Below are 25,609 nucleotides of genomic sequence, written 5' to 3' on the forward strand. Positions count from 1 at the left end.
CACACACCCCCACACCCACCCCCACACCCCAGTCTGTCTGGTGGGTTTTCTCCCCAGAAGTCAAGCACCCACGGCTTGTGGAACACCGCTCAGCCCTTTACAGATGGTGGACCTCGTGCGGCATCTCTCTTACTGTTACCGTTATTAAAGTGGAGGGTTGGGCAATTTCTAGTTCAAGGGCCATTTTGGAACGGGTCATTGACCTGCACCCTGGAGCCCCAGTTCGCACATCCCTTTGTTTTTTGTGCTTAGGGCCCAGAGAGAACCAAGTTGTGCTAGGTTCGTCCTGTGCCTTTTGGGCTGGCAGCCCAGATAGCAGAACCAGAGTTGTTGCTCTTTGCAAGGAAGTGTTTGACTTTGTTTGCTGGGAAGTTGTTACTTAACAAAGAACAATGTGTGCCCTGCAGGTCTCCACAGTGTTGTAAAGTTTCATCTCTTCTTAATAGGCGGTTAAGGAAGAAGGGCAGGATCCTGATGAAATTGGTGTTGCGTTGGAAGCCACAAGCAAGAGGACAACAAAGAGGTGTATTAAAGGTATCTGCTTGTACTTATTGCTGCTGGAGGCCTGAGCATGTAGAGAACTTAGTTACAGATCAGGTTTTTTAACACCATTTCTGCCTTGTGGGCCCAGAGAATGTCTTTGGTCTTCATTGTTCCCATCTAACAAGTGAGCTCGGTTTTCGCCACGTTACTAGTAGTTCTGTCAGGAGTGCTGGGAGGAGTAGAGAGATGTGCAAATGTTACGTAAATTAAAACTGAAACGTGTGTTAAAGACATTTTAGCTCTTGTCATTGGGATTCAAAAACAACCAGAGTAAGGCATGCTCTTAAAGCTGCTCTGAGCATCCAAATACACTACATGACTTTCTTCCTGAGAAGTTGAAAAACGGGGTTTTAAACCAAAGAAAATGACACCATTCTGAGACAGAGTAGAACCCCCTATCTCTAAGGATACAAAACAGATCTTTGGGGGCGCCTGGGTGGCTCAGTCGTTGAGCGTCTGCCTTCAGCTCAGATCATGATCCCGGGGTCCTGGGATCGAGCCCCACATCGGGCTCCCTGCTCGGCGGGAGGCCTGCTTCCTTCTCTCCCACTCCCCCTGCTTGTGTTCTCTCTCTCGCTCTCTCTCTGTCAAATAAATAAATAAAATCTTTAAAAAATAAATAAACAAATAAAAAAGAATTAAAAAAACAGATCGTTGGAGTATTTTCATGCAGCCTATTTTTTTTAACCAGTGAGGTTTTGTTTTGTTCTGTTTTGTTTTTTTAAGATATTATTTTGAAGCAATCTCTGCATCCAACGTGGGGCTCGAACTTACAACCCTAAGATCAAAAGTCATGCTCTACCAACTGAGCCAGCCAGGTGCCCCACAGTGAGATTTTTTTTTTTTAATTGAGATATACTTCACATCTATAGAATTCACCCATTTACCAGTGTACACTTCATTACATTTTAGTATATTCACAAAGCTATGCAACTGTCAACACTATTTAATTCTGAAACGTTTTCATCGTCACAAAAAGAAGCCCCCATGCCTATTAGCACTTGCTCCCCATTTCCCCCTCCTGCAGACTCTGGCAGTATGTAATTGACCGTTCTATTTCGTGTAAATAGGATCATGCAATATGTGGTCTTCTGTGCCTGCTTATTCTGTTGAGCATGTTTTCAAGGTTCATTCACTTTGTGACGTAGATTAGTGCCTCATTTCTTTTTGTGGATGGTACTAGCTAATTTTGGAAGCATTTAATTCCATAAAACTTTGAAACCTTGTTACCCTCCCTGGCTTTCATCCTCATTTTTATATGGGTGAGGACAATATAATTAGGACCTTCCCCGTGATGGGGATTATTTTCTTGAAAGGTGCCAACATAAAAATTGTCATGGCTGGACATACCCTGTTCATCTGAAGAAGAGTTAAGCTTAGGCCATGGAGGACATGCTTAGAAAGGGAAAAGAAACCAGCTTGTAGCCTTTTCAGTAACTCTAATTTACTTTTTATAAGGGCTTTCCTAGAAGGACTTTTGCATGACTCATCTGTTTAGAACTTTATGTGTGTTTTACTTATTTATTTTTTAGAATTTTATTTATTTGACAGAGAGAGAACGAGAGGAGGAACACAAGCAGGGGGAGTGGGAGAGGGAGAAGCAGGCTTCCCGCCGAGCAGGGAGGCTGACATGGAACTCAATTCCAGGACCCTGGGATCATGACCCGAGCTGAAGGCTGCCAAACAACTGAGCCACCCAGGCACCCCTTTATGTGTGTTTTAAAAGTTTAAACTTTTTAGTTAGGTTGTATAAAGGAGTTACATTTAAGGTGGATTTTAACACCTTGATGTGTTTTTGCTGCTCTTGTAGTGGTCAGGTATAAATGCTGACTAGTCAAGTGAGTGCAGACTGAGAGGTGTGTGTCAATTTAAAAGTTCTTAGTGGAAGTTTTTAAGGTAGGTGCTCCTTTAAAACTTGAGAGGTTCAATGCTTACTAATCAAAGTGTTCTTGGCTCTTAACAGCGATCTTTGCATCATTAGACAAACCAAACCTTAGCCGAGTGCTTCCAGTGTGTGTCTGAATGTCTGGATTATAGTTTAGGTCACGGTAAAACTGCCTGGAGTTACCATTTTGTCAAAAAAGCTTTGATAGTACTTACTTTTGTTTTTATAAAGGGATGTTGTTGCCAGTATAGATGTAGCTGGGATTAGAAGGGCACTGGTCCTTTCCCTTTCCGTTTTTACTGAGAAGTCACCAAAGGCCCAGACAGGAAACAGGTGGCCAGGGCCCTGGGGCAAAGGACAGCTCCTACAGGTGGTTGAGCTACCATGTTCTTTGTAGGTGTCTGCACACATAGTTACATGAAACACTGGACCCTCATGGTGTCCTGTTCGAAATTAGGTCTTTAAGATTACATAAAAGTAAAAAGGGTGCTTGGGTGGCTCAGTCATTAAGCATCTGCCTTCAGCTCGGGTCATGATCCCAGGGTCCTAGGATCGAGTTCCTCATCGGGCTCCCTGCTCAGCAGCAGGGAGCCTGCTTCTCCCTCTCCTGCTCTCCTAGCTTGTGCTCTCTCTCTCTTTTAAATAAATGATCTTAAAAAAAAAAAAAAAAGTAAGTTAAATTTTCTGAGAAAAAAACTTCATTATGAATTAGAACAAGAGAACCTCTTCTTGTCTAACTCATTTAAACAGGCAAAATTTTTGAAGCTTGTTGGGTATGTTTTGGAAGATTACAATTTTGAGTTAGGTTTTCTAGCATCTTTGTCCCCCACCCCTTCAGCTTTTAGGTAGCTGAAACCAGGTCCTTGGAATTGGGTTCTGGCCTCTCTGCCCAGCATTTGTCATCCCCCCTCTCCTTTAGGGCACTTTTCAGTCTGCATCTGCATGTCTGTTGACATCGTTGTGAGTACTGCCTGCTATTTAAAGGCCCTGAAAGTGGGTGCTGCTACCACACATTTTTAGGACCTCTTTTAAGAGCTGAACCAAATTCTCATGTGTTAAATGCAGCTAATAAACCAACACCTAGTGGTGTTGTGGGGAGTATTAACATAGAGAGCACAGTGCCTCACACTTGGTAAAGCCCCACATCTTGCATGAGTATTCATAATGATGGTGCAGAAGGCGCTTCAGGGGTACACGCTGCAGTTTGGGTCTTTACTCAAAGATTGATGTCTCCTGTTTAGTTTTCTCATTTCAAAAAATTATAAAAAGGGTATTTCTAGACACTTTAGAAGTATGCATGTGAAAATGAAATTATCTCTAATGTTATCACCCTGTATTTTAACCCCTGTTGGTGACTGTCTGAGTTGTTCCTGTGTGTGTTTTATAAATGCATCTTCACACTTGATCGCATACATGCCGTTTAATAAAAGGAGAACTACTCTATACGGCTTTTTTGATTTTGTGGGCATTTTCCTGTGTCATTCAATATTCTTTGGAAGCATAATTTTTTTTGAAGTTGTAAGACACTGTATGGTGGGCCATGGTGTTTTGCAAACTTGGCACTGTTGACAGTTTGGGATAAGTAATCCTTTCCGGCCGGGCACTATCCTGTGCAGTATCTTATGTTGAACAGCATTCCTGGTCACTACTGTAGCGGTTGGTAGCATCCCCGAGTTCTGACACCAGAAATGTTTCTAGTCATTGCCAAATTCCGCCCCACTTCCCCTTTTGAGGACAACTGGTATCCCACATACAAACAGACTGTCGTGATTTGTTTCCCTTTTGAATGTTCGGGCTGGCTACAGTTTCTAGATAGATAACTTAAGTTTTTAATTCCTCATCAAACATTTAAGTGCACGCCCTTATTGGGAGGATTTCTAGAATAAAAAGTATGCACGTTTTTGAGGCCAGAACCTGAGTATTACCTGACTGAAAAATTATTTTGTCATTAGGACAAAAGATGGAGGAAGAAGGTACAGAAGACAATGGCCTGGAAGAAGATTCCAGAGATGGGCAGGTATGTGGCATCCACAGCAGAGACACTAGCAGGAGCTCCTTGACCAGCCACCTGGCCATTGACCCCTTTCATTCTCTCGACAGGAGGATATGGATGCAGGTTTAGAGAGCTTGCAGAACCTCGACATGATGGATGTGGGTGTGTTGGAAGAAAGCGAAGTTGAGAATAGCAGTGCTCCCGACTTTGGGGAGGACGGCGCTGACAGCATTCTCGGTTCCCTTTGTGATAGCAAAGAATACGTGGCGGCCCAACTGCGAGAGCTCCCGGCGCAGCTCACAGAACATGCTGTAGGTAACTTGAAGACATGGTGGAATGTGCCAGTGGCCCGGGGCTCCTCAGGGCTCCCCGGCGCTTGTGGGCTGCCGCTGGGAGTCAGAGCACGCTGGCGGTTGATTAAGTAGTGCACCACCGCGTCAGCAATCACCAAAAACATGGAGTTCCGTGTCTCAAGCCTCGTGGTAAATTATATCCGTTTAAACCGCACGTAAGTCAGATTAACGAACAGCTAACTTCTCTATGACCCTGGGGAGTATTTTGATAAAAGGGTGGGAGGCCCTTCTGCAGCATGAGTCGTAAAAGGCTGACACTGTTGGTGAAAGTATTTTCCTTTGGAAAACAGGAAACAGAAAACAGTTGATAATCTCAGCATTCGGTCATCCTTTTGGGTTTTTTTTAAGATGTGCTCTAGGCACGAGATTAGATGGTTCTATTAAAAGACGGGAAAGAGTGAAGGAAAGTATTCGTGCCCTCAGAAACACCCCTCCCATGAAAAGAAAACCACTCTTAATGTCCTCGTATATAAAGAAGAGCTTGAATTCTGTTTCCGATACTGCTTTCTCAAGCTTTCGCTTCTAGTATTTGGCAGAGAACTCTGGTGGCCATCTAAAACTGATTGCCATTTTAATCCTACTACCTTGGCATACGCAGTCTCTTGGTTTCCTTGGTATTTTTTGTGTTTTGGTTTGGTTTTCTGTTCTCTCTTTCTCTCTCTTTTTTTTTAAAGGCACTAAACTGGGCAGGGGGAAGGGGGGCCCTTGTAGGACTGGACCTTAAACATTAAAGTTCAAAAGTCACAAACTCCAAACGTCACTGCCCCTCAGCCTAGGGTGCCATTGAGCAACTGACTTGCTGGTCTTGGCCTCTCTCAGTGTGATCCTGCTGTGTGTTAATTATTTCCAGAGCATGGACTTGGCTTCTTACCTTTTGGTTAATCCAAGCATCCCGGTCATAAGCTTCAAACCTGGGAAAGGGAAAAAAAAAATACACTTGGGAAGGCATGTCTTTGTATTTCACTTAAGAAGGTAAAAAGCTTTCAAATCGAGTGACATTTAAGATAGTAGTTCAGTTAAATGTTTTAAATAAAGCACCTTAGATAAAAGTGTCCAGTTATTGTTATTTTTCAAAGTATCGTTGCCAAGTAAAATCGGAGAAGTGTTAAGTTTTTCCTTTTGCTTTTGAGCTCTGCTCTGGAAATAGTGTCTGGGCCACGTATGTGGACCACCAGGAAATAGACGCTGCCTGGGAACTGAAAGTGTACCTCCCGGGCCAGTGCTGACCGAGCACCTGCTATCTGTGAGACCCTCTCAGAGGTGCAATACCGCCCAGTCGTGGAGCAGGCAGGGAGGCCGGCGAGAAACCGAATAATCCAACATTGGACTTGCAGATGGTGGTGGGCAGCTTGAGGGAAGTAGACACATGGGTCCCTTAGAAACTGGTGAGGTGCAGGCCTTGGAATTCACAGCTCTGTCTCCACTGAGTGGTTCTCTGTTTTGTCTTTCAGGTGGATGGGGAGGGCTTCGAGAACACTTTGGATGCTTCATCATTGGACTTCAAAGTACCTCCGGTAAGATACCATTCTGGTGCTGCCTGGCTGGAAATGTTATGTGCGTGGTTGATTTTCCGTAGTGAAAAAGGATGTGTGTCTGTGTAGAAATGATTCTGTGTAAAAATGATTCGTAAAATGAGCTGAGTGCCTGGGGTAAGAGGTTGAGCCAAACAAGTACAGTACTACTGTTTGCATTCGGTGGGGACGGTGTTCATAGCCAGCAAGAAAATGACTAGAAAAGTTTGTTGAGGGAGAAGTTGAGGTGATTGGGCCGTAAGGCTCTTAGAGGAAACCCCACCCAAATTGAGGTCTGTCCCATGGGTCTGGAGTTTGCCCAGTGAAGGGGAAAAGAAGACCTTGGGCAAGGAGGGAGAGTGGCTGAATGTAGGGACGGAGGACGCAGGGTGGGGGCAGAGGGGCAGGGGTGAGGTTGCAGACATGGATGGGCCTGACTACCCGCGTCTGTGGATTAGGGATAGGGTTTGGCCCATTGTCTTAAGTACAGTGGGAGGTCATGGGAAGGTTTTGGGAGGAGTGCACAGATGGTTTTGTTGACAGGTTCCAGTTATAAATAACAGTTTATTTGGGGAGAAGTCGATCTTAAATCTGGTATGAGATATAAAACGTTCGCCGTCTGTGCGACCTTTTGCTGTGGCTGTCTTTGCCCTCTCCAGAGGCCACTAGGTCAGCTCAGACTTGGGGTGGGGTGGCCAGACCCTCCGGGGAGAATTGAACAGGCCGAGCGTCACTGCCGCCTGCCTGGCTTTGCTGGGGAGAGGCCAACAAAATGGGCTTGTCCTCACCGAACCATCCCAGAATGGAATACCGTCGTTTTGAGTGGAGAGAGTTGTTTGAAACAAGTGTTTATTCACGTGTGATTGAAGCTGCGTCTGCCAGGGAAGTGTGTTGGCCCAGTTTTTAAGTGCTTTGTGGAATTTTTTCTCTTTCCTTTTTTAAAACAGGATATTGAAGAACCTCTATTGGAGCCAGGTACTGATAAGAGAAACACGACAGTTAATGGTTTGAAAGTTTTCCCACTCTTTTTTTCAATCTGTCTATATATTCTAAGCTGTGTATGGTCGTGTAAATGATTTTAATGGTGGACAATCCAGATCGTACAAGGATCAGAGATTGGAAACCCACTCGTATCACCAGATCTGTGGAAGTGCCGTTCTGGTTTCTGGAGGTCAAATGTATTTGGTGAGATGTAGTGATTATTTTCATCTCTCTAACCACGTAGAGGGGCATTTAAGTAATTCCCCCGGTGATTCTTCCATGTGTTTCTACACATGAAACAGATCTTGTGATATTTTGCTGCAGTCTTTTTAATTACTACAGTTAAGGCAGGATAAAGCGGTTGTCAGGGCACTTATAACCCGAGAAGTGACTGGATTCCAGAAGAGGAAACAGAGTCTCTTCAGGAAAATTTCCCAACGCATTACTCCCCTTGTGGACTGCGTTTATCTCCCACCTCGGAAGAGTTTCTGGTTTGCGTATTGGACTGTTCTGTTAAAAGAAATTCAAAGAAATTTGGAAATTGAGCTGTCATCAAATGGCGATCGCATTCGGTTCGGCACCATGGACATTGGAAAACTAAGTCTGAAGACCCACACTTGAACAAAAACATGAAGAAGACTGTCGAGAAGCAGCCACGTGGTTGTAGGTGTTTGAATCTGTGGGGGCCTTTTCTCTTCCATGTAGCGTAGCGGCTTACTGTAGCAGTCGGTTGGAGTGCAGGTAGTGTAACCGGTGTAACTTTGTGTACCCGCGGGTTTTCCAATCTCTGTGTAGCTAGCAGTTCTCTTCGTGTTAGTGTGGCAGCCGTGCCAGTTCCGCATTTGTGATTGCTTTATTTCCCTGGTAATTAAACCTTGTGCCATTCTATTCCTGTTAAATCCGTAGAAAATGAGAAAATACTCGACATTTTGGGGGAAACTTGTAAATCTGAGCCAGTAAAAGAAGAAGGTTCCGAGCTGGAGCAGCCCTTTGCACAGGATACAAGTAGCGTGGGGCCAGACAGAAAGCTTGCGGAGGAAGAGGACCTTTTTGGCAGCGCCCATCCGGAGGAGGGTGATTTAGATTTGGCCAGCGAGTCAACAGCACAAGCTCAGTCGAGCAGGGCAGACACCCTGTTAGCGGTAGTGAAAAGGGAGCCCGTGGAGCAGCCAGGCGATGGCGCGCGGACGGACTGTGAGCCTGTAGGGCTAGAGAAGCCAGTTGAGCAGAGTAGTAAAGCCTCAGAGCACACGGAAGCCTCTAGCGAGGAGGCCGCGGAAGCGCCCCCGGAAGCCTCAAGCCCAGACCCCAGAGATAGCAAAGAAGACGTGAAGAAGTTTGCTTTTGAAGCTTGTAATGAAGTCCCTCCGGCTCCTAAAGAGTCCTCAGCCAGTGAGGGCGCTGATCAGAAAATGAGGTTTGTTTTTTCTCAGTTTTAGACCAGACGCTATCTCCTTTTCATTGGTCATTTAATGACACACATAAGCTGTTTTTTCTGCAATTGGCCAGCCAGACTGATGCAATTGTAGTTTACTTCTAAACCATGTTTTATTTCTCGTTGTGTATTTCTAATGGGTGAATCTATTTCTTTTCTTTTTCTCAACCTACTATGGTTGTGTTCTTAAATTGTTAACGGCTATCTTCAGCTAAATCCAGTTGACTTTTAAGAATCTGACATTGTATTTTGGGGGTCACATTTCCTAGAGAAGCTTGCAAAGGTGTCTTAAAATTTTATTTCAGACTAATTTTCTGGTAGGTATTCAGTTTTTAGCACATACCATACTTTTAATTTAGTTCTCTTTCGTTTTGTTCCCATCTGAGTAACATTCGCTTTTGTCTCTAGCTCTTTTAAGGAAGAAAAAGATATAAAGCCAATCATTAAAGATGAAAAAGGTATGATTTAACTTATGTGGCAGGGACCCACCTACGGATCCCTTACTTGGGGAGGGAGGGACTTTCAGGTACCCACACTGGGGATCCGGTGGTTGGTTTCATGGAGGATTAGTGGAAGTAATCATCTAACAGTATTTTGAGAGACTAGATTGAAATGTTGGTGAGCTTTTGTGGTTTATGTCTCTGTTGTGGTTTTCGTTTATGGGATAGTGAAAATCCCAGTGCACCACGTCACATTACAGTCCCATTCTGCCCGTTAGAATAACAACAAGATTGCAGAAACTGCCATCCCGGTTGAGAATTGGTCATCAAAATTCATTTTCGTTTGTAACTGACGAGGACCTGATGATTCCTTGAGTAAGGGAACGGTTTCTGCAACCCGTATTTTTTGCCTTCTGTCCTCTAAATGCTTAGACCAGGAGAGTTGAAGTGGGAGGTAGCTGGGGTCTAAGAGCGGGCTGTGTCCTGAGGCAGGTCGTGCTCCCATCCGGCCTGGAGGCCAAGCCTGACCCTCTCCCTCCTGCAGCAGGTCGCACCAGCAGCAGCTCTGGACGGAACCTGTGGGTCAGTGGACTGTCCTCCACAACTCGAGCAACGGATCTGAAGAACCTCTTCAACAAGTATGGAAAGGTGTGTGCCCCACCCCCCCAACTTCTCGCCACCCAGCCTCTGGCGTTAAATAATGAACTCAAGACTATGGAGAGTTCTTTCTTCTATTGTTAGTTTTGTTGGTGGTCTTTTTTGTGTGTGTGTGTGCGTGTGTGTCTGTGTTTTTCCCTTTAAAAAAACAAAACCACAAGGGAGAAAAGGCTCACCTGGTTTTGGGTAGTGTGCCTTGTTTTCCTCACTGAGAGTGGGTAATAGGCAGCAGATAGTTCATCGTGTCACAGAAAATGTATATAAATAGTTACAGTCTGAACATTCTTATCATTCTAATTTCTCTTAACCTCATTGTTTGGCTCATACAAAACTTAAAGCCTGCATGCTGAATTTTTTTCCCAAACAATAAGTGAAGAGTTGGCTTTTAATATTCCTGCATTTTTAGGGGTGCCTGGGTGGCTCAGTCGTTGAGCATCTGCCTTCGGCTCGGGTTGTGATCCCAGGGTCCTGGGATCGAGCCCCGCATCGGGCTCCCTGCTCAGTGGGGAGCCTGCTTCTCCCTCTCCCACTCCCCCTGCTTGTGTTTCCTCTCTCACTGTCTCTCTCTCTCTCAAAAAATAAATTTAAAAAATCTTAAAAAAAAAATTCTTTCATTTTTAAATATACCGTTCGAGAACAGGAACATACTGGTTTAAGAATAAATCAACAAATACTCGGTCCACAGGGGCAGAAAGAAAATAATACCATTCAGAAGCCTTGCAGGGACTCGAGGACATTTAAAACCCGATTTTTGTTGTCTTGGAATTAGATAATGAAACAGTCTCACCTTCAGCCAGGAGGACCACCCTGGTCCTATGGGTGCCTCTGGGGGCGTGGCACCCCTTGGCAGGGATTTGCTGCAGGGAGTCCAGGCAGAGCTTTGCTGGATGTCCTGGCTGCCGTGGGCATTTCTCTGCCCAGGTCTGTGTCCCCAAGTAGGAGTTGGCGAATGTGTTCGTGACTTAAATGGACAGGACCCAGAAGAAGCATTCATGAGGTGAATTTTTCTTCACGGCGAACACCTTTCAGAAGGGCTTAAAACTGGGAAGCTGCAACCCATCTTCAGTAATCTTGACTTCCTTCTTGATTGAGGCGCCAGTTGTGAAGCGCAGCAGCTGTGAGGGCGCTGGTCTAGATCTTACAGGCTGCTGGAGAGATCATTTAAGTAAATACAGCACGTTACAAGGGATTCATTTAGGGATGTTACAGCCTGCCATCAGTGTGTGGGACGGAGACCGAGTTTAGATGGGGGTCGTGGGTTCAGCGCACCTTGCTGAGTAAGTGCTCTTTAAGCCAAGGCCTGAGTAATGATAGAGTTGGCCCTGCCCACAGAGCTCGGCCTTGAACTAAAGCCACGGGACTTAGGCAGGTGGTGGGACGAGTCTGTAATTTGGGTGAACTAATCAGGGACGCCTGAGTGGCTCAGTTGGTTGGGCTTCTGCCTTTGGCTTGGGTCATAATCCCAGGGTGCTGGGGTCAAGTCCCATATCGGGCTCCCTGCTCAGCGGGGAGTCTCCTTCTCCCTCTGCCTGCCTCTCCCCCTGCTTGTGCTTGTGCACTCTTTCTTTCTCTCTTACAAATAAACAAACTCTTAAAAAAAAAAAAAAGATGAACTTATCAAAGGCTGCTGTGAAGGTGGAGGGCAAGGCCAGGGACAGGTGAGGTGGTCTTGGATTCTGCTTTCAGGGCTGTTGGAAGTGATGTCCTTGCAAGGATAATTAGTTTGATGGGAAGGTCACGTGATCCCATCATTGGCTCAGCCCCCTGACCTTGAAGAGAAGGAAGAAGGGGAAGCTCCCTCTCTGAAAGAAGTGACTCTCTCAGAATAGTCTGTCCGCTTTGGCCCTGTATGGGGTGCTCTGGACAGGGGGGGCTTTCCTTTGCAGGGAGAGCAGTCTCCTCCATATCTGCAAGTGGAAACATGGACACCAGGGTCTGCTGGGAACGTGAAGATGATGGACGCCCCCCCCCCACCCCACCCGCATCGTCTCACAGCTGGGGACCCTGAGGTCCAGAGAGAGGAGAGGTCTTGCTCACGTTGACCTACTGAATCACAGCTGGTCAGAGCCAGACCCACTAGGGCTCTTGTGTCCTGATCAGGGGCTCTGCGCTTGCATAGGTGCTGGCTCTACTTTCATTTCTCTAGAATGTCCTGCAGGAACGTTTACGTTTAACGCGAGCATCGTATAGTGGGGTTTAAATCTGCCATCTGGCTCCCTGTCTGCTCTCTGTTCTGTTTCTTGGATCACTTGCTTCTCTGTATTTCCTGCCTTTTGAATTGAGGTGTTTTTTTGTTTGTTTGTTTTTTGTTTTAAGATTTCATTTATTTGACAGAGAGCAACAGCCAGAGAGGAAACACCAGCAGGGGGAGTGGGAGAGGAAGAGAAGCAGGCTTCCCGCGGGACAGGGAGCCCAGTGTGGGGCTCGATCCCAGGACCCTGGAATCATGACCTGAGCCGAAGGCAGACGCTTAACGACTGAGCCACACAGGCGCCCCGAGTATTTTTTATTTTAAGATTTCATTTATTTATTTGATAGATAGCAAGAGCAGGAACACAAGCAGGAGAAGTGGGAGAGGGAGAAGCAGGCTTCCTGCCAAGCAGGGAGCCCGATGTGGGGCTCCATCCCAGGACTCTGGGATCATGACCTGAGCTGAAGGCAGACGCCTAACTACTGAGCCACCCAGGCGCCCCTGTGTTGAGTATTTTTTATGGTTTGTCGCTTATTAGCTGGAACTAGTATATGTCACTAGTGTTGCTGTATCCTGGTTTGTTGAGGGATAAAGTCCCCTTGCTTATTTGAGTTTTTTGTGTTTCTTGATGGGGGCATCTATCCCTGTGCACTTCGCGCTTAACTGCTGTTGCTGCGCCCTGTAGGTTTTGCTATGTTACCGTTCCTTTTCATCTGTCTCAAGGTATTTGTTTGTCTTTTGGTTTCTTCCTTGAGCTGTTGGTTGAACTCTAACATTTTTCTTTGATAGCTGCGCATAGGAGTTCTATCAAAAGGCTTAATGCAGTCTGTCCTTCAGTGATATTCCAGTTCCCGGGGGGCGTTCGAACCTGGAGACGGTGCGCCGCCATCCTTCCCTCCCAGCCTTTGTGGTGGTGTCGTCACGGCTTTAATAAACAGCATAGTACATTCTTGGTTCATTGATATGTTGGTTAGTTGTTTGGATTTTGGTGTGTTTGTGGGTTTTGTGGGGGGGTTTTTTTGTTTTTTTGTTTTTGTTTTTGTTTTAAACATTTATCTTTTAAAGAGATACGTAAATAAGGAAAAGCACGGGCTGTTAGTTAACTCCGTGTTTATCTTTTGGGGTGCTCTTTACTCCCTTATACCCAAGTTCCCATTGGGTATTGTTTTCCTCCCTCTAAACTTTTCTTAATAGTGCAGTGTTGCCAAGGATGAATTTCTGCATTTTTTGTAGATCTGAAAATCATTCTTTTGCCTTCACTTTGAAAGCTGTTTTTGCTGGATGCAGAATTCTGGGGTTGGTTATTTATTTATTTATTTTTGGTCTAGACAGCAGTGCTGCTCCTTTCTTCTGGCTCATGTTGGCTCACCAGTTGGCTGTGGGTTTCACCTTTGCTCCTTAGGGCACAGGTGTCTTTCTCATCTGGCTTACCTGGAAGGTTCTCTTTATCACTGGTTTGGAGCAGTTCATGCCACAGATGTGCTATGGTTTCATCCGCTAAGGTTTTCTGTGCTTCTTGCTTTTGACGACGCCACAGGTGGTCCTACAGCCCACTGATGTTCTGGTTCTGTTTTGGTTTGTTTCCGTCTTTTTTCCTCTGTTTCATTTTGAGTAGCTTCTGTTGCTATGTCTTCAAGTTCCCTCATCCTTTTCTTTCTTTTTTTTTTTTTTTTTTTTTTGCAGTATCTGCTGTCCGTCCCATCTCATGTATTTTCCATCTCCAGAATTTGGGGTCGGGTGTTTTTAAATATCTTCTCTTTGTTTACCTAACATGCTCAGTGGTTTCTCCCAACTTGTTGAACATCTAGGATATAGCTAAAATAACTTTTAATATCGTCATGCATTCTGGATCTCAGTTGGTTGGTTTGTTTTCTTCGTTAGAGTCATTTTCTCATTACTTGGTTTACCTCGTCATTTTTGATCGGACACCAGACGTTGTGACTTTCGTGTTGTATTCTAGTTATTCGTGTGTCCATGTCAGTGTTCTTGAGCTTTTGCTGGGACATAGTTCAGTTACTTGTTCCTCCCCAGGTTTGCTGTTACGGTTCAGGTCAGCAGAGCAGCCTTAGTTCAGAGCTAGCTTTGTCCACTCCCCAGGCAGCACCCTTCTGAGGTCTCAGCCTGATGCCCCATGAATTGCAAGCTTCTCCATTCTGGCTGTCGGGTTCACTCTGTAAAAAGTGAATTATTTGAGAACCCTGAGCCTGGGGATTGTTTGCTCTTAACAGGTGGTTTTCTCCTTTGCCTCTCACATGGGTGTTGCTAAGAGGCCCTTTGCAGCTCTCTGGGGCTGTCTTTATGCAGCACTTCCTCTCCGGTACTATGATTTCTTGCCGCCTTGATTTCTTCAGACACTGAGCTGTGCTCAGCTCTCGGGTACCACCTCCCACCCTTACCTCAGGTCCTCCCTGCCCTTGGCCGGGAACCTCTAGGAAGTAAGCCAGGGTGACTATATGTGTGTGTGTGTGTGTGTGTGTGTGTGTGTCCCTGTCCCTTGGAGGGGTCACCATCCTGTGTGGCCTGGTGTACAGTGTCTGAAAACCCTGGTCGCCTACGTTTCCTCTAATTTGTGAGGTTTTTTTTTTAGGCAGCGGGAGGGGTAATGCTTGGTGCGCCAACCTGTCTGGAAATTGAAATCCAACTGGAGAAAATGATCCAAGTGGGCAGTACTTTTGATTAATCAGTTGTGGTTTGTGGAGTTTTAAATGTCTTTAGCTGGGATGCCTGGGCGGCTCAGTCGGTTAAGCGTCTGCCTTTGGCTCAGGTCATGATCCCAGGGTCCTGGGATCGAGTCCCGCATTGGGCTCCCTGCTCCGCGGGGAGCCTGCTTCTCCCTCTGCCTCTACCTCTCTCTTTCTCCATCTCTCATGAATAAATCTTTAGGGGGAAAAAAAAGTCTTTAGTTTTTCCTGTTCATATTTTGTCACTCTGAGGGCTGATCTTGTATTGAAAGCAATTGTATTTTGATAGGATGAGGTAGAACCACTTTAATAACTGATTGTGGCAAACCAACAATTTGTGGAGAAGTAAAAACTAGTGGAAAGAATTCTGATGATCAGGTAACTGCTAGTCATTTTTGACAAATTGTGTGGTGATTTATATGGGAAGGTAAGCGTGTCCTTTCTCATGAAGGTTGTCGGGGCCAAAGTGGTGACCAACGCCCGCAGTCCCGGAGCTCGGTGCTATGGATTTGTTACCATGTCGACATCTGATGAAGCTACAAAGTGCATCAGCCATCTCCACAGAACTGAGCTGCATGGAAGAATGATCTCCGTAGAGAAGGTGAGGCGGCTCTTGCCTGTTACAACTTACCGAGTTCATGAGCGAGGAGACCTGGATCGTGGGCCATTTCTAATCTGTGTTGTATTTTAGGCCAAAAACGAACCTGCTGGGAAAAAGCTGTCTGACAGGAAAGAATGTGAAGTGAAGAAAGAAAAATTATCTAGTGTTGACAGACATCATCCTGTGGAGATCAAAATTGAAAAGTAAACTGATTATTTAACCCTTAAACTTCTCTCAGGGTCGGGGGGAGGGGTGGGCTGCTCGGGAAGAGGGCAGGTGGCAGCCGCAGGGTCGCTCAGGCAAACTCTTGTCGTCCTTGCCGCAGGCAGCCTCACCAGCTTCTCGCTTACATATCACATTTGTGCATCTTGCTACCACTTGCGCATTCGGGTTTCAGTAAGGGTCCCTGCGATGTAACCCGTAACTCTCAAAAGTGTATTCACAGGAGCCTTAGTAAGTATTTACGTCCAAACGACTTAGTGGGCTGTTGAAAGGAAATAACACACCTGAAAGGAAAGAATAATAATTTTACTTCACTCGGGTTCTGGGTCCTTGCATAGCCACTCACACCATGGAATTGTTCCCTAACCCAGACTGGTCTTCATGCAGTCCTTGTTTTTTATCACAGGAACGCAACCTGAGCTAATATCGAAAAGAATGACTTCAAGCTAGTAGTTTGTGCAGTGTCAGGCAGTTGTCAAATACTGCTGTGTTTCTCTCAAAAATGTAAGGTATCCCAGGGTACCTGTGAGTTTCCTATGGCACCCCGGGGGGGTAGCTTGGCACAGAACTTTGGGATCTCTGGGTCTGAGATACCATCTGTAAAGGATGGAAATTGGGACAGGTCTTTCAGAGCAGGTATTGCTAATTTTCTCAGAATCGTCGGTGTATCCTCTGGAGAAGGTAGGTTTCGGTCATGTTCCTGACGGTGGTGCAATTCTCAGTGCTGAGTACATTAAGTTTATATTGTCAGTACCATTTACTTGCCCTTCTAGGGCCACTTTCACTCTAAAGATTGAACCTTTTGCTGACAATCTGTCAGTCTCAGTGATTCCATTTTGCCTTTTTTTTTTTTTTAAGATTTTATTTATTTGAGAGAGAGCATGAGGGGGGGAGGGTCTGAGGGAGAAGCAGGCTCCCTGCCGAGCAGTCCCAATCCTGGGACTCCAGGTTCATGACCTGAGCCGAAGGCAGTCACTTAACCAACTCAGCCACCTAGGAGCCCTGCCATTGTTTCTTATGTTAAAACATACAGTCGAGCAAATGTGTGGACTTCCTTGATATGCCTAAGTTTACAACTCCCATTCTGAAAGGTATAGTTGCCAGTCTTCATTCCAAATTGGAATCTGTTTGCCTGTGAGCAATGGGTGTCAGATTGTGTATTTACAGGCGAGACCTGTAATTTTATCAGCAGCTTCTCCAAAGACGTGTTTTATCAGCAGTGCTAAAAAAAACAAAACAAACAAAAACAACCAAAAAAACTCCTGTATTTGTAGAATATTGGTAGCTGTTCAGAGTTGTTCAGGGTTCTTGGTGTTTTGGAATGCATTTCCTTTATTGATTTTCTGACCACACGGTGAGACGTGTTTGCGGGAGAAAGGAAGGGGGTAATAACTAGCTCACCCGCATCAGGTGGTTCGATTGATCCCTGGAAGAGTCCTAGGTCACAGAGGGAACAGGCTTCAGAAAGAGAAGTGCCCGGCTAAAGAGGACCCAGCCCAGCTAGGAAGTGGCAAGGCCAGGATTCGGTCTGGGCTGGCCACCCCTAGCACTGAGGCACATAACCAGGTGATGAACTTGGTATGTTTAAAACCAAACTGCCTTCAAATGGTCTGACTGGGAGGTTGAGCATTTAAAATGTGTTTTAACCATATTTTTTTCTTCCAGTAAACCTTTGTTAACCTTTTTTTTTTTTTTGACTTTAAGAATTTTTAGGTTCAGGGACGCCTGGGTGGCTCAGTCAGTTAGTGATCTGCCTTCAGCTCGGGTCGTGATCCCAGGGTCTTGGTATCAAGTCCTACATCGGGCTCCTTGCACAGCGGGGAGCCTGCTTCTCCCTCTGCCAGTTCCTCCCCCTGCTCTTGTGCACACTATCTGACAAATAAAATCTTAAATAAAAAAAAAAAAGGATTTCTAGGTTCAGTAGTCAACCTAAGTGAAAAATAGAAACACTTTTCCAAAGAAGTGTCTTGTTTTCCCAAGTTGGATGAATGGTGATTTTTATATAGTTGACATTTGGAAAGTCCACACAAATGTCAAGCATAATCCCACTACCCAAGGGTGACCCTCTTTTGTGTATATTTTTCCAGCCTTTGTTCATACTCGTATGTTTGTATTTTAGAAATTACTTTTTAACTTGGTGTTACAGGAGGTTGCTTTGTGTCTAGGCAGTGCCCTGTGAGTACAGAACAAGCAGGGGGTCTCCTTGGAGAGAGAAGGCGCCACCCCAGAATAGTGGGAGACGCACATCAGATGTAATTCATTGTGGCTTTACTTGCAGCCATGTAGTCACCGGAAGCCATCACTGTCCCTCCTAGAAGGGACACGGACGGCTGTAGCCATTGAGGGGGAACCAGATCCGCATGTATTACCCACGACAAAGCTGAGGGGAGACGTGCTATAGTGCAGCGTGCTGAGTGCCATCCCAGCCTCGCGGGGCCTCAAAAAGCATAGGCATGGGCGGTGGAACCCAGTCATTGACAGTAAAGTAAGGCCCAGTAAAGGTGGTCGTCCCAGGGAAATTGTTTGAATAAGTTGACGCACCTACAGTGTTTGGGGTTTTGTGTTTGGTTTTCTTAAGCAAAACCAACACGCTAAGACAGTTCTTGATCCTGGTACACACCATCAATTATTACGGCATGTGTTTATAATTTAAAATATCGGGGGTGCCTGGGTGGCTCGGTTGAGTGTCCGACTTTTGCTTTTGGCTCAGGCCATGATCTCAGGGTCCTGAAATCCGGCCCCTTCAGGCTCCATGCTCAGCACAGTCTGCTTGGGATTCTTTCCCTCTGCCCCTCCCCCTGTGCATTTTGTCTCTCAAATACTTATTTTAAAAACATTTATTTTTACTTTTATTTTTTTTAAGATTTTGTTTGTTTATTTGACAGAGACACAGCGAGAGAGGGAACACAAGCAGGGGGAGTGGGAGAGGGAGAAGCAGGCTTCCTGCCGAGCAGGGAGCCCAATGTGGGCTTCGATCCCAGGACCCTGGGATCATAACCCGAGCCGAAGGCAGACGCTTAACGACTGAGCCACCCAGGTGCCCCAATTTTTTTTTTTAATAAAGTTTTTCTTGGGGCACCGGCTGGCTCCGTCGACATATTCCAACTCTTGATCTCACTCAGAGTTGTGGGTTCAGACCCCACATTGGGTATAGAGGTGACTTAAAGATTAAAAAAAAATTTAAGGTTTTCTTTTTTTTTATTTAAAACATTTTTTTTTTTTAAGATTTTATTTATTTGAGACAGTGAGAATGAGAGAGAGAGAGCACATGAGAGGGGGGAGGGTCAGAGGGAGAAGCAGACTCTCTGCCGGGCAGGGAGCCCGATGCGGGACTCGATCCTGGGACTCCAGGATCATGACCTGAGCCGAAGGCAGTCGCTTAACCAACTGAGCCACCCAGGCGCCCAATTTAAGGTTTTCTTAAAGCAAATATTATTTTAATATTTTTTTTAAGATTTTACTTATTCATTTGAGGGGGGAGAGGGCATGAACACAAGTCGGCAGGAGGGGCAGAGGGAAAGGGAGAAACAGACTCTAAGCTAAGCACAGAGCGTGATGCAGGGCCTGATCCCAGGACCCTGAGATCACGACCTGAGGAAAGGCAGATGCTTTACCTACTGAGCCACCCAGGTGCCGCAAAGTGAATATTATTTTAAAGATGACAGCTCCGGGGTACCTGAGTGGCTCATTCAGTTAAGCATCTCTTTGTTTTTGGCTAAGGTCATGATCTCCAGGTTTGTGAGATTGAGCTCCAGGTCAGGCTCCACTCTGGGAATGGAATGTACTTAGGATTCTCCCTTTCTTTCTCCCTCTGCCCCCCCCCCGCCCCCAGCAGACAGACAGACACACACATACACACACACACACACACACACACGTACACCCTCTCTCTCAAAAAGACGACAGCTTTGTAGTGTGGAACTTGAGAGAGGAAGAGTGAGCTGAGAGAGGTTTCTTTGGACAACCTGAGCTCTGCCTGGGTTGTAGGGAAGAAAGGGCAGGGAGTGCTGGTTAGGGAACCCCGAGGGGCCTGGCTTTCCCATCACATTGTGGGCATTTAATAAGTGTGGGATTTAATTACCCGGGACAAACAGCATTAGGGAATACGGGAGACAAGTGTGAGTGGCAGTGATGATTTAGTTCACCACGTAGAACAAAGTTGCCTTCGGTTGAAGTGTTGCAGTTTCCACATGAGCTGGAACGTAGCCATCTTAACTCCCCCAGAGTATGCAGAAGTGACCAGGTGCAGCATTCAGGGTGGGTGGCCCACTGCTTCATGTAGCAGGCACCTCGCATCCTCAGGCTGTACCTCTATTCTATATTATACTGAATTTATTTGGAAAAAAAATTCCACCTGGAGTGAAACACTTAAAATCGGTTTTTTGCAAGCATTCTTTTCTAGTTGGGAGCATCTCTCATGTGCCTGTGTGCTGTCTTGCAAACAAGTGTATCAAGCGGCTTGGAAAACCGTCCACGAGCCTGCAGTTCGGTGCTGCGTATTTCTAGGTGTAGCAGAGAACTCCGGGGGGAATAAGGGCTGTGTCTCGAGAGGGTATTAGATCATCACGGCAGCTTCCCAGGAACTATCCCCATCCGCTTGCTGCCCAGCTGGCTGGTTGTGTATGGAAGTCAGTAAGTGTGAGCTGCTGCCAGAGTCCCAGGAACTTAAGTGTGATGACCGTGTTTTTAAATAGAACGGCGATTAAGAAGGAGGAGAAGATGGAGAAAAAGGAGGAAAAAAAGCCTGAAGACATTAAGAAGGAAGAAAAAGACGAGGATGAGCTGAAACCAGGACCTGCAAATCGGTCCCGAGTCACCAAATCAGGTGAGCAGAGCCTGCCCAGGGCTCCCCAGGAGAGTAGAGCCTGGTGGGAGGTGCTGGGGGGGGTGTCATGGAGTGAGTGAGCCAGTGAGGGAGGTGTGTGCTGGGCTATGGGCTGACTGCCGGTTCTGTTGATTGGCAACTGATAAAGCAGCAGGGCCTCAGGGGATGACGTGGCTTGAAGGAGTCTCTGGTGATATCACACACCTGGAGGTGTTCCGCTCCTTGATTGACGGTCGCTGGCGGCTCAGGGACTGGGCTGCTTGCTCTTTCTGCGTACCTTTGGCAGATGTGCAAGGGAGAGGTGGCCCAGTTCTTGTCACAGATTTGATGCTGTTCTGCAGCTTGTTCCGCACCTTCAGATTGCCATGAGGCACCACGGAATGTTTTGTGGAGAAAACAAAACCCAATTCTCCCCGCCCCTCCCCCCCAGTAAAACAAACAAAACTCAGCCATCTGGAGCCTTGGAATTTGGTACAGCGCATTACAAATTAGGTCTTAAGTGTTTGGGGTAATTTACTGGCAGTCTCATGAGGAACGTGTTTTTAAAATGTTCAAGTATTACAAATCTCCTCAAATCAGTAATAGTCATGGTGGTTAGAGTCTGGTTATTGTGTCGTCGAGGGGAAGAACCCATTTGGAAGCCTTTATTGCTGTATATGAATGAAGGGAAGCCCAGCCATCCGATTCAGAACACAAGGGCCTGAATTCTGCAGAGCTTTCCAGAATGTGGAGGAGGACTAAAAAATGGAAACTGGTTATCCTGGAGCCCCTAGGATTGAGCATTTGGATAAAGGAAGCTGGTGGGTTGGGTGTGTTTGTGTTGCAGAACGCAGCTTGACTTAGATTTACATTGTAAGATGCAGGGAAATCACAGCCACTTCATCCCAGGTGAGCAAAGACCTGTGAAGGTACACCAGCTGCTTCGTGTCCGTAGTGCACGCTGCAGGTCAGAACGAGGAGGAGAGAGGAGGTGCGGAGGCTCCAGGGGTTCACATGAGTCCCCAGAGGGAGCAGCGAGAACCCCCAGTCAGCCTGTGTGCTGCCTGCTGTCGGGAACCGGGGGCATCAGCAGGTTTTCAAAGATCGCTCTTTTTTTTTCCTGAAGGAAGCAGAGGAATGGAACGGACGGTCGTGATGGATAAATCGAAAGGAGAGCCTGTCATTAGCGTGAAAACCACAAGCAGGTCAAAAGAGAGGGTAAGTATTGCTTTCTCCCCAAGTCCGGTGGATTTGTGGGTGGTTTAACGACCACTTTGATTTGCATTATGAAAACAACGTTGTCTCGCCTTTAAAAACTGAAGAGTCTTTTGAAGTGTTCAGAAGGCATGTTATTAACTGTTTCGATTGTATGTACACACACAGAGTTAGGTTCTACAGCTTATTTCAAAATAATACTTAATGTTTTTACTTTCCCTGATGTGTTGACCCTTCGCTGGTTCTTTGTCGGATTATACCATCTTCTTGAAAGAAAACCGGTTCACAGAAAGCCCACCATTGGGTAGCTTGGGCAGGACCCAGGCTGTTCAAGTCAGAAGGCAGGCTCTGCTCCTTGGTTGACCTAATGCTAGTTGATTCACTTCTTGTCTTGATTTGTTAGCCTTCTGTGACGTTAACGGGAAAGAAAAGAGTACACTGCAAAACTGACTTTCACGTTGTCAGAGAATGGACCTCCATTTCTTAAGTGGTACACAGCTGGACAAACTAGTGGCTTCTCATTTGTTTTTTTCCACCTGGGAAACAAAACCCTCTGCTTACCAGCTGAAGGTTCTAGCTGAAACATTCCTGAGGAGAGCTGTCTGTCCTCTTGGAGCGAACTCAGAGCTGTCGGTATTCATCCAAGAACATTTTGTTGTGGAGGGCTGACTTTTGAAATGAAAACTTGGGTTCTCGAATACAGTCATTCATAATGTCTTCCGGGCTACATGAAAACCATAAAAAGAACTATAAAAATAGAGAAATCTAAAGAAAGTCCCCCAAGAACCTCATAAATTTACCACCTGAATAACTCTGAAGTTAGGAAAAATAGTAATAAAGTGTGCTTGATTAGAACCTTGAGGTCATGTAGGAGGATGACAGCATAAGAACAGAAGCCTCTTTGCTTTCACGTGGACTCCTCACTTCCTTTCCAAGGGCATCGCACACACGACATGGCGTGTACGCTCTTACTTCCAAATAATTACGGAGTCACAAGAAGTTGCCAAAATAGTATGGTCTATGTACCCGTCACCCCGCTTCCCCCAGTAGTTTCCGCTCACATAACTATAGCCCAGTTTCCAAGCCAGGACGGTGACATTAGTCTGTGGAGTGTGCGTGCGTGGAGTGCTAGGACTTTCAGTAGTGGTGGAGTCCACGTGAGCACCACCGCCGTCAGGATCCAGGGCCAGACTGCAGAGATCTCCCGCTCATGACCCACCCTACCGGCCCAGCCCCAGCCCTGGGAAGCTGGTCCTCTGCTTCCCATCTCTGGAATGTTGTCCCAGTGAGAATGTAGCACGTGACCTCAGCATGATGCCCTTGAGAGACGTGCAGGTTGAGTGTGTGTGTGTGTATGTGCCCTCTCTTTAAAGCTGTGTTTAGCTTCCCCTCTCTTCCTCGGCGCTGCCTGCGGAGGTGGCAGCCATCTGTTACTGGGCATCATGGCTGCTCTCAGACCTCTGGTGAAGCCCAGGATCATTAAAAAGAGGACCAAGTTTATCTGGCACCAGTCAGACTGATATGTCAAAATTAAGCGCAACTGGTGGAAACCCAGAGGCACTGACAAGAGGGTGTGCAGAAGATTCAAGGTCCAGATCTTGATGCCCAACATCAAGGGAGCAACAAGAAAACAAAGCACACATTGCCCGGTGGCTTCCGGAAGTTCCTAGTCCACAGCATTGAGGAGCTTGAAGTGCTGCTGATGTGCAACAAATCTTACTGTGCAGAGATTGCTCACAATGTCTCCTCCAAGAACCGCAAAGCTATTGTGGGAGGAGCAGCCCAGCTGACAGTCAGAGTCACCAGTCCCAATGCCAGGCTGCACAGTGAAGAAAATGCATAGTTTGTTGTGCACGTCATGTTCGTGTTAATAAAACCATAAAACTACAAAAAAAAAAAAAAGTTTACTGCTGCCCTGTGATCTCTTACCCGGTCCCTCGATTAGGGACACTTGCTGGTGTCATGGCCTCTGTTGAGGACTGCTGTGTGGCAGCGTTGGTGTGCACAGGCTGTGGCGGGCTCCAGGTTTCTAGGTGCCGAGGAGCACGGATGTTATTTTCTGTAACGAATGTTTTCTGAGTGCCCTTCAGAAAGGGAGCAGGATCCTGTCGTCCCTGGGTGTGTAGAGCGCTCCAGGCTGCTGGTATGTGGGAGGCCCGGCTCTGGACACTAGCTGCACCCTCACCTGGGCGCTTCAGGCGTCCGGCCCTCCGCCCTCCAGCCTGCAGTGTGTGTGAACAGACTCAAAACTCCTTACCCGTCTCTTGGGTCAATAGTATCATCCTGGTGTTTTGGGTTCTGGTCTTCTTTTGTGATGGGATTGTTCTCTCTGAGGCCCTCTCTTTTTTTGGCAGAATATCTGTTCGTAATCATTCCTTGCCTTTCTATTGGGTTGGTTCTCCAGCCCTACCACCCACAAGATAATTAAAAAAATAACCTGGGGAAATTTTTTTTAAGATTTTATTTATTTATTTGAGAGAGAGAGAGAGAGAGAGAGAGAGAATGAGAGAGAGAGAGAGAGAGAGAGCACATGAGAGGGGGAAGGGTCAGAGGGAGAAGCAGACTCCCTGCTGAGCAGGGAGCCTGATGCAGGGCTCGATCCTGAGACGCCAGGATCATGACCTGAGCTGAAAGTCGCTTAACCCAACTGAGCCACCCAGGTGCCCACCTGGGGAAATTTTTAAAAATATCTCCCAGGCCCCTTCCCTAGAGACACTGAGGTGGTGGGTCTGCAGGAGGCCCTGTATTCCAAGCTGTGAAAGCTTCCTGGGAGGGTGATCATTGGCTAGCTTGGGTGTCCTGGCCTCCAAGAGCCTCAGAAATGAGTCGGCGGGTGACATTTTGTGCCTTATCCTGGAAACGGAGTGGCAGGGCAGTTGCCCGTGACTACTTTGTAGCTGAGTAGGAGCTCTCTCCCAGGAGAGCTGCTTCGGCCCGTGCTAAAGACCTGAGGCAGCAGGTGAGAAGTGAGAAGTGCAGTCCATCATCCAGCTGGGCATGCAGTGGGCACATGCCTCGTGGCTCTGTGGGGCCTTGTTCTAGATTACCTAGAGTCCTTGGCTCTGCTGCGCTAGATCTGCCTGTAGGTTTTATGGGGTGTCATCCCTCCTTGCTCCTCCGTGACGCCCTTTGTTTGCAGTGTGTGAAGGTAGCTCTCTAGAGTGAGCAGCGCCTCTGGGCTGTGGGTGAGCCGAACTGCCTCCTGGGCCTTAGTGGAAACCATGGGGGACAGAAGAATTTTAATCTACCCCAGATACGCATGTAACTTTCTTTGTGCACTGGTTGCATTTTTTTGACATTAATAAACCAATTTTGGTGAACAGAGCTCCAAGAGTCAGGATCGCAAATCGGAAAGCAAAGAGAAGAGAGACATTTTGTCGTTTGATAAAATCAAAGAGCAAAGGGAGCGCGAGCGCCAGAGGCAGCGGGAACGGGAGATCCGAGAGACGGAGAGGCGGCGGTGAGTGGGGCCCCGCAGCCTGGCAGGTGGGTGGTCTCTTCTGGGGGCATTCCGCCTTTTCCCCAAGCGAGTGACCTGCCTGGCCCAGGCTTGCTGGCTGTCTTGTTTCCTGAAGCAAGAGGCGAGGGTCAGGAGGAGTTGTGGTCAGCCTCGGCATGGTGTTCCTCAGAGCTGGTTTCGTTCGAGATCTGAGCTGGTATCGAGTCTGACACTTAGCCGGCTGAGCCACTCTCATCAGAGTTGCTGTCCGCTGTGTGCGTTTCTCCTGGCCCAGGTGGCAGGCTCGCCTGTGTGCGGCTTTGATGGAAGGGCCCCCGGTGTCGAGGTCTCGGTCTTCCTTGCTGAAACCCCACATAAATAAGATCAAGAATGCAACCAAGGGATGTGGCATTTTCATTATCAGAGATGTTATTCACGGGAATGGTGTCTTCACTCCTTAAATGTCTACATCTCTGCGATTTCAGGTGGCCTCAGTCACATGCGACATTCTTTGCCACGCTCACCTTTTGTAAAGGAGGCAGTTTATGGAAGGAGGCCTATTCCCAGTCTTGCCTTCTGCCTTTACCCATCCAGGGCTCCCTTGTATACCGCTCAGCGAAGTGAAAGCTTTACGTCATGGTGTTTGGAGAACTGCTTG

General features: G+C 46.8%; 1 protein-coding gene across 4 annotated transcripts in view; it reads left to right on the forward strand.

Annotated features, from left to right (window-relative positions):
• Window positions 1-25,609, forward strand: part of SAFB2 (scaffold attachment factor B2) — a 33,256-nt gene that overhangs the window by 1,006 nt on the left and 6,641 nt on the right. For 2 of the 4 annotated variants that reach the window (XM_073887168.1, XM_025861093.2), the window contains exons 2-14: window positions 447-534; window positions 4,381-4,445; window positions 4,529-4,732; window positions 6,226-6,288; window positions 7,233-7,260; window positions 8,173-8,683; window positions 9,110-9,159; window positions 9,686-9,789; window positions 15,122-15,271; window positions 15,362-15,474; window positions 20,188-20,318; window positions 21,424-21,515; window positions 24,836-24,972. In XM_073887168.1, the coding sequence (XP_073743269.1) occupies window positions 447-534; window positions 4,381-4,445; window positions 4,529-4,732; window positions 6,226-6,288; window positions 7,233-7,260; window positions 8,173-8,683; window positions 9,110-9,159; window positions 9,686-9,789; window positions 15,122-15,271; window positions 15,362-15,474; window positions 20,188-20,318; window positions 21,424-21,515; window positions 24,836-24,972 (1,736 nt within the window). The remainder of the gene's footprint in view (window positions 1-446; window positions 535-4,380; window positions 4,446-4,528; window positions 4,733-6,225; window positions 6,289-7,232; window positions 7,261-8,172; window positions 8,684-9,109; window positions 9,160-9,685; window positions 9,790-15,121; window positions 15,272-15,361; window positions 15,475-20,187; window positions 20,319-21,423; window positions 21,516-24,835; window positions 24,973-25,609) is intronic. The other 2 variants (XM_073887169.1, XM_025861094.2) reach the window with 1 other exon arrangement.

The sequence above is a fragment of the Callorhinus ursinus genome, unplaced genomic scaffold, assembly GCF_003265705.2.
Source record: "Callorhinus ursinus isolate GAN/ISIS: 27379988/994484 unplaced genomic scaffold, GSC_fseal_2.0 scaffold77, whole genome shotgun sequence".
NCBI classification, from domain to species: domain Eukaryota; kingdom Metazoa; phylum Chordata; class Mammalia; order Carnivora; family Otariidae; genus Callorhinus; species Callorhinus ursinus.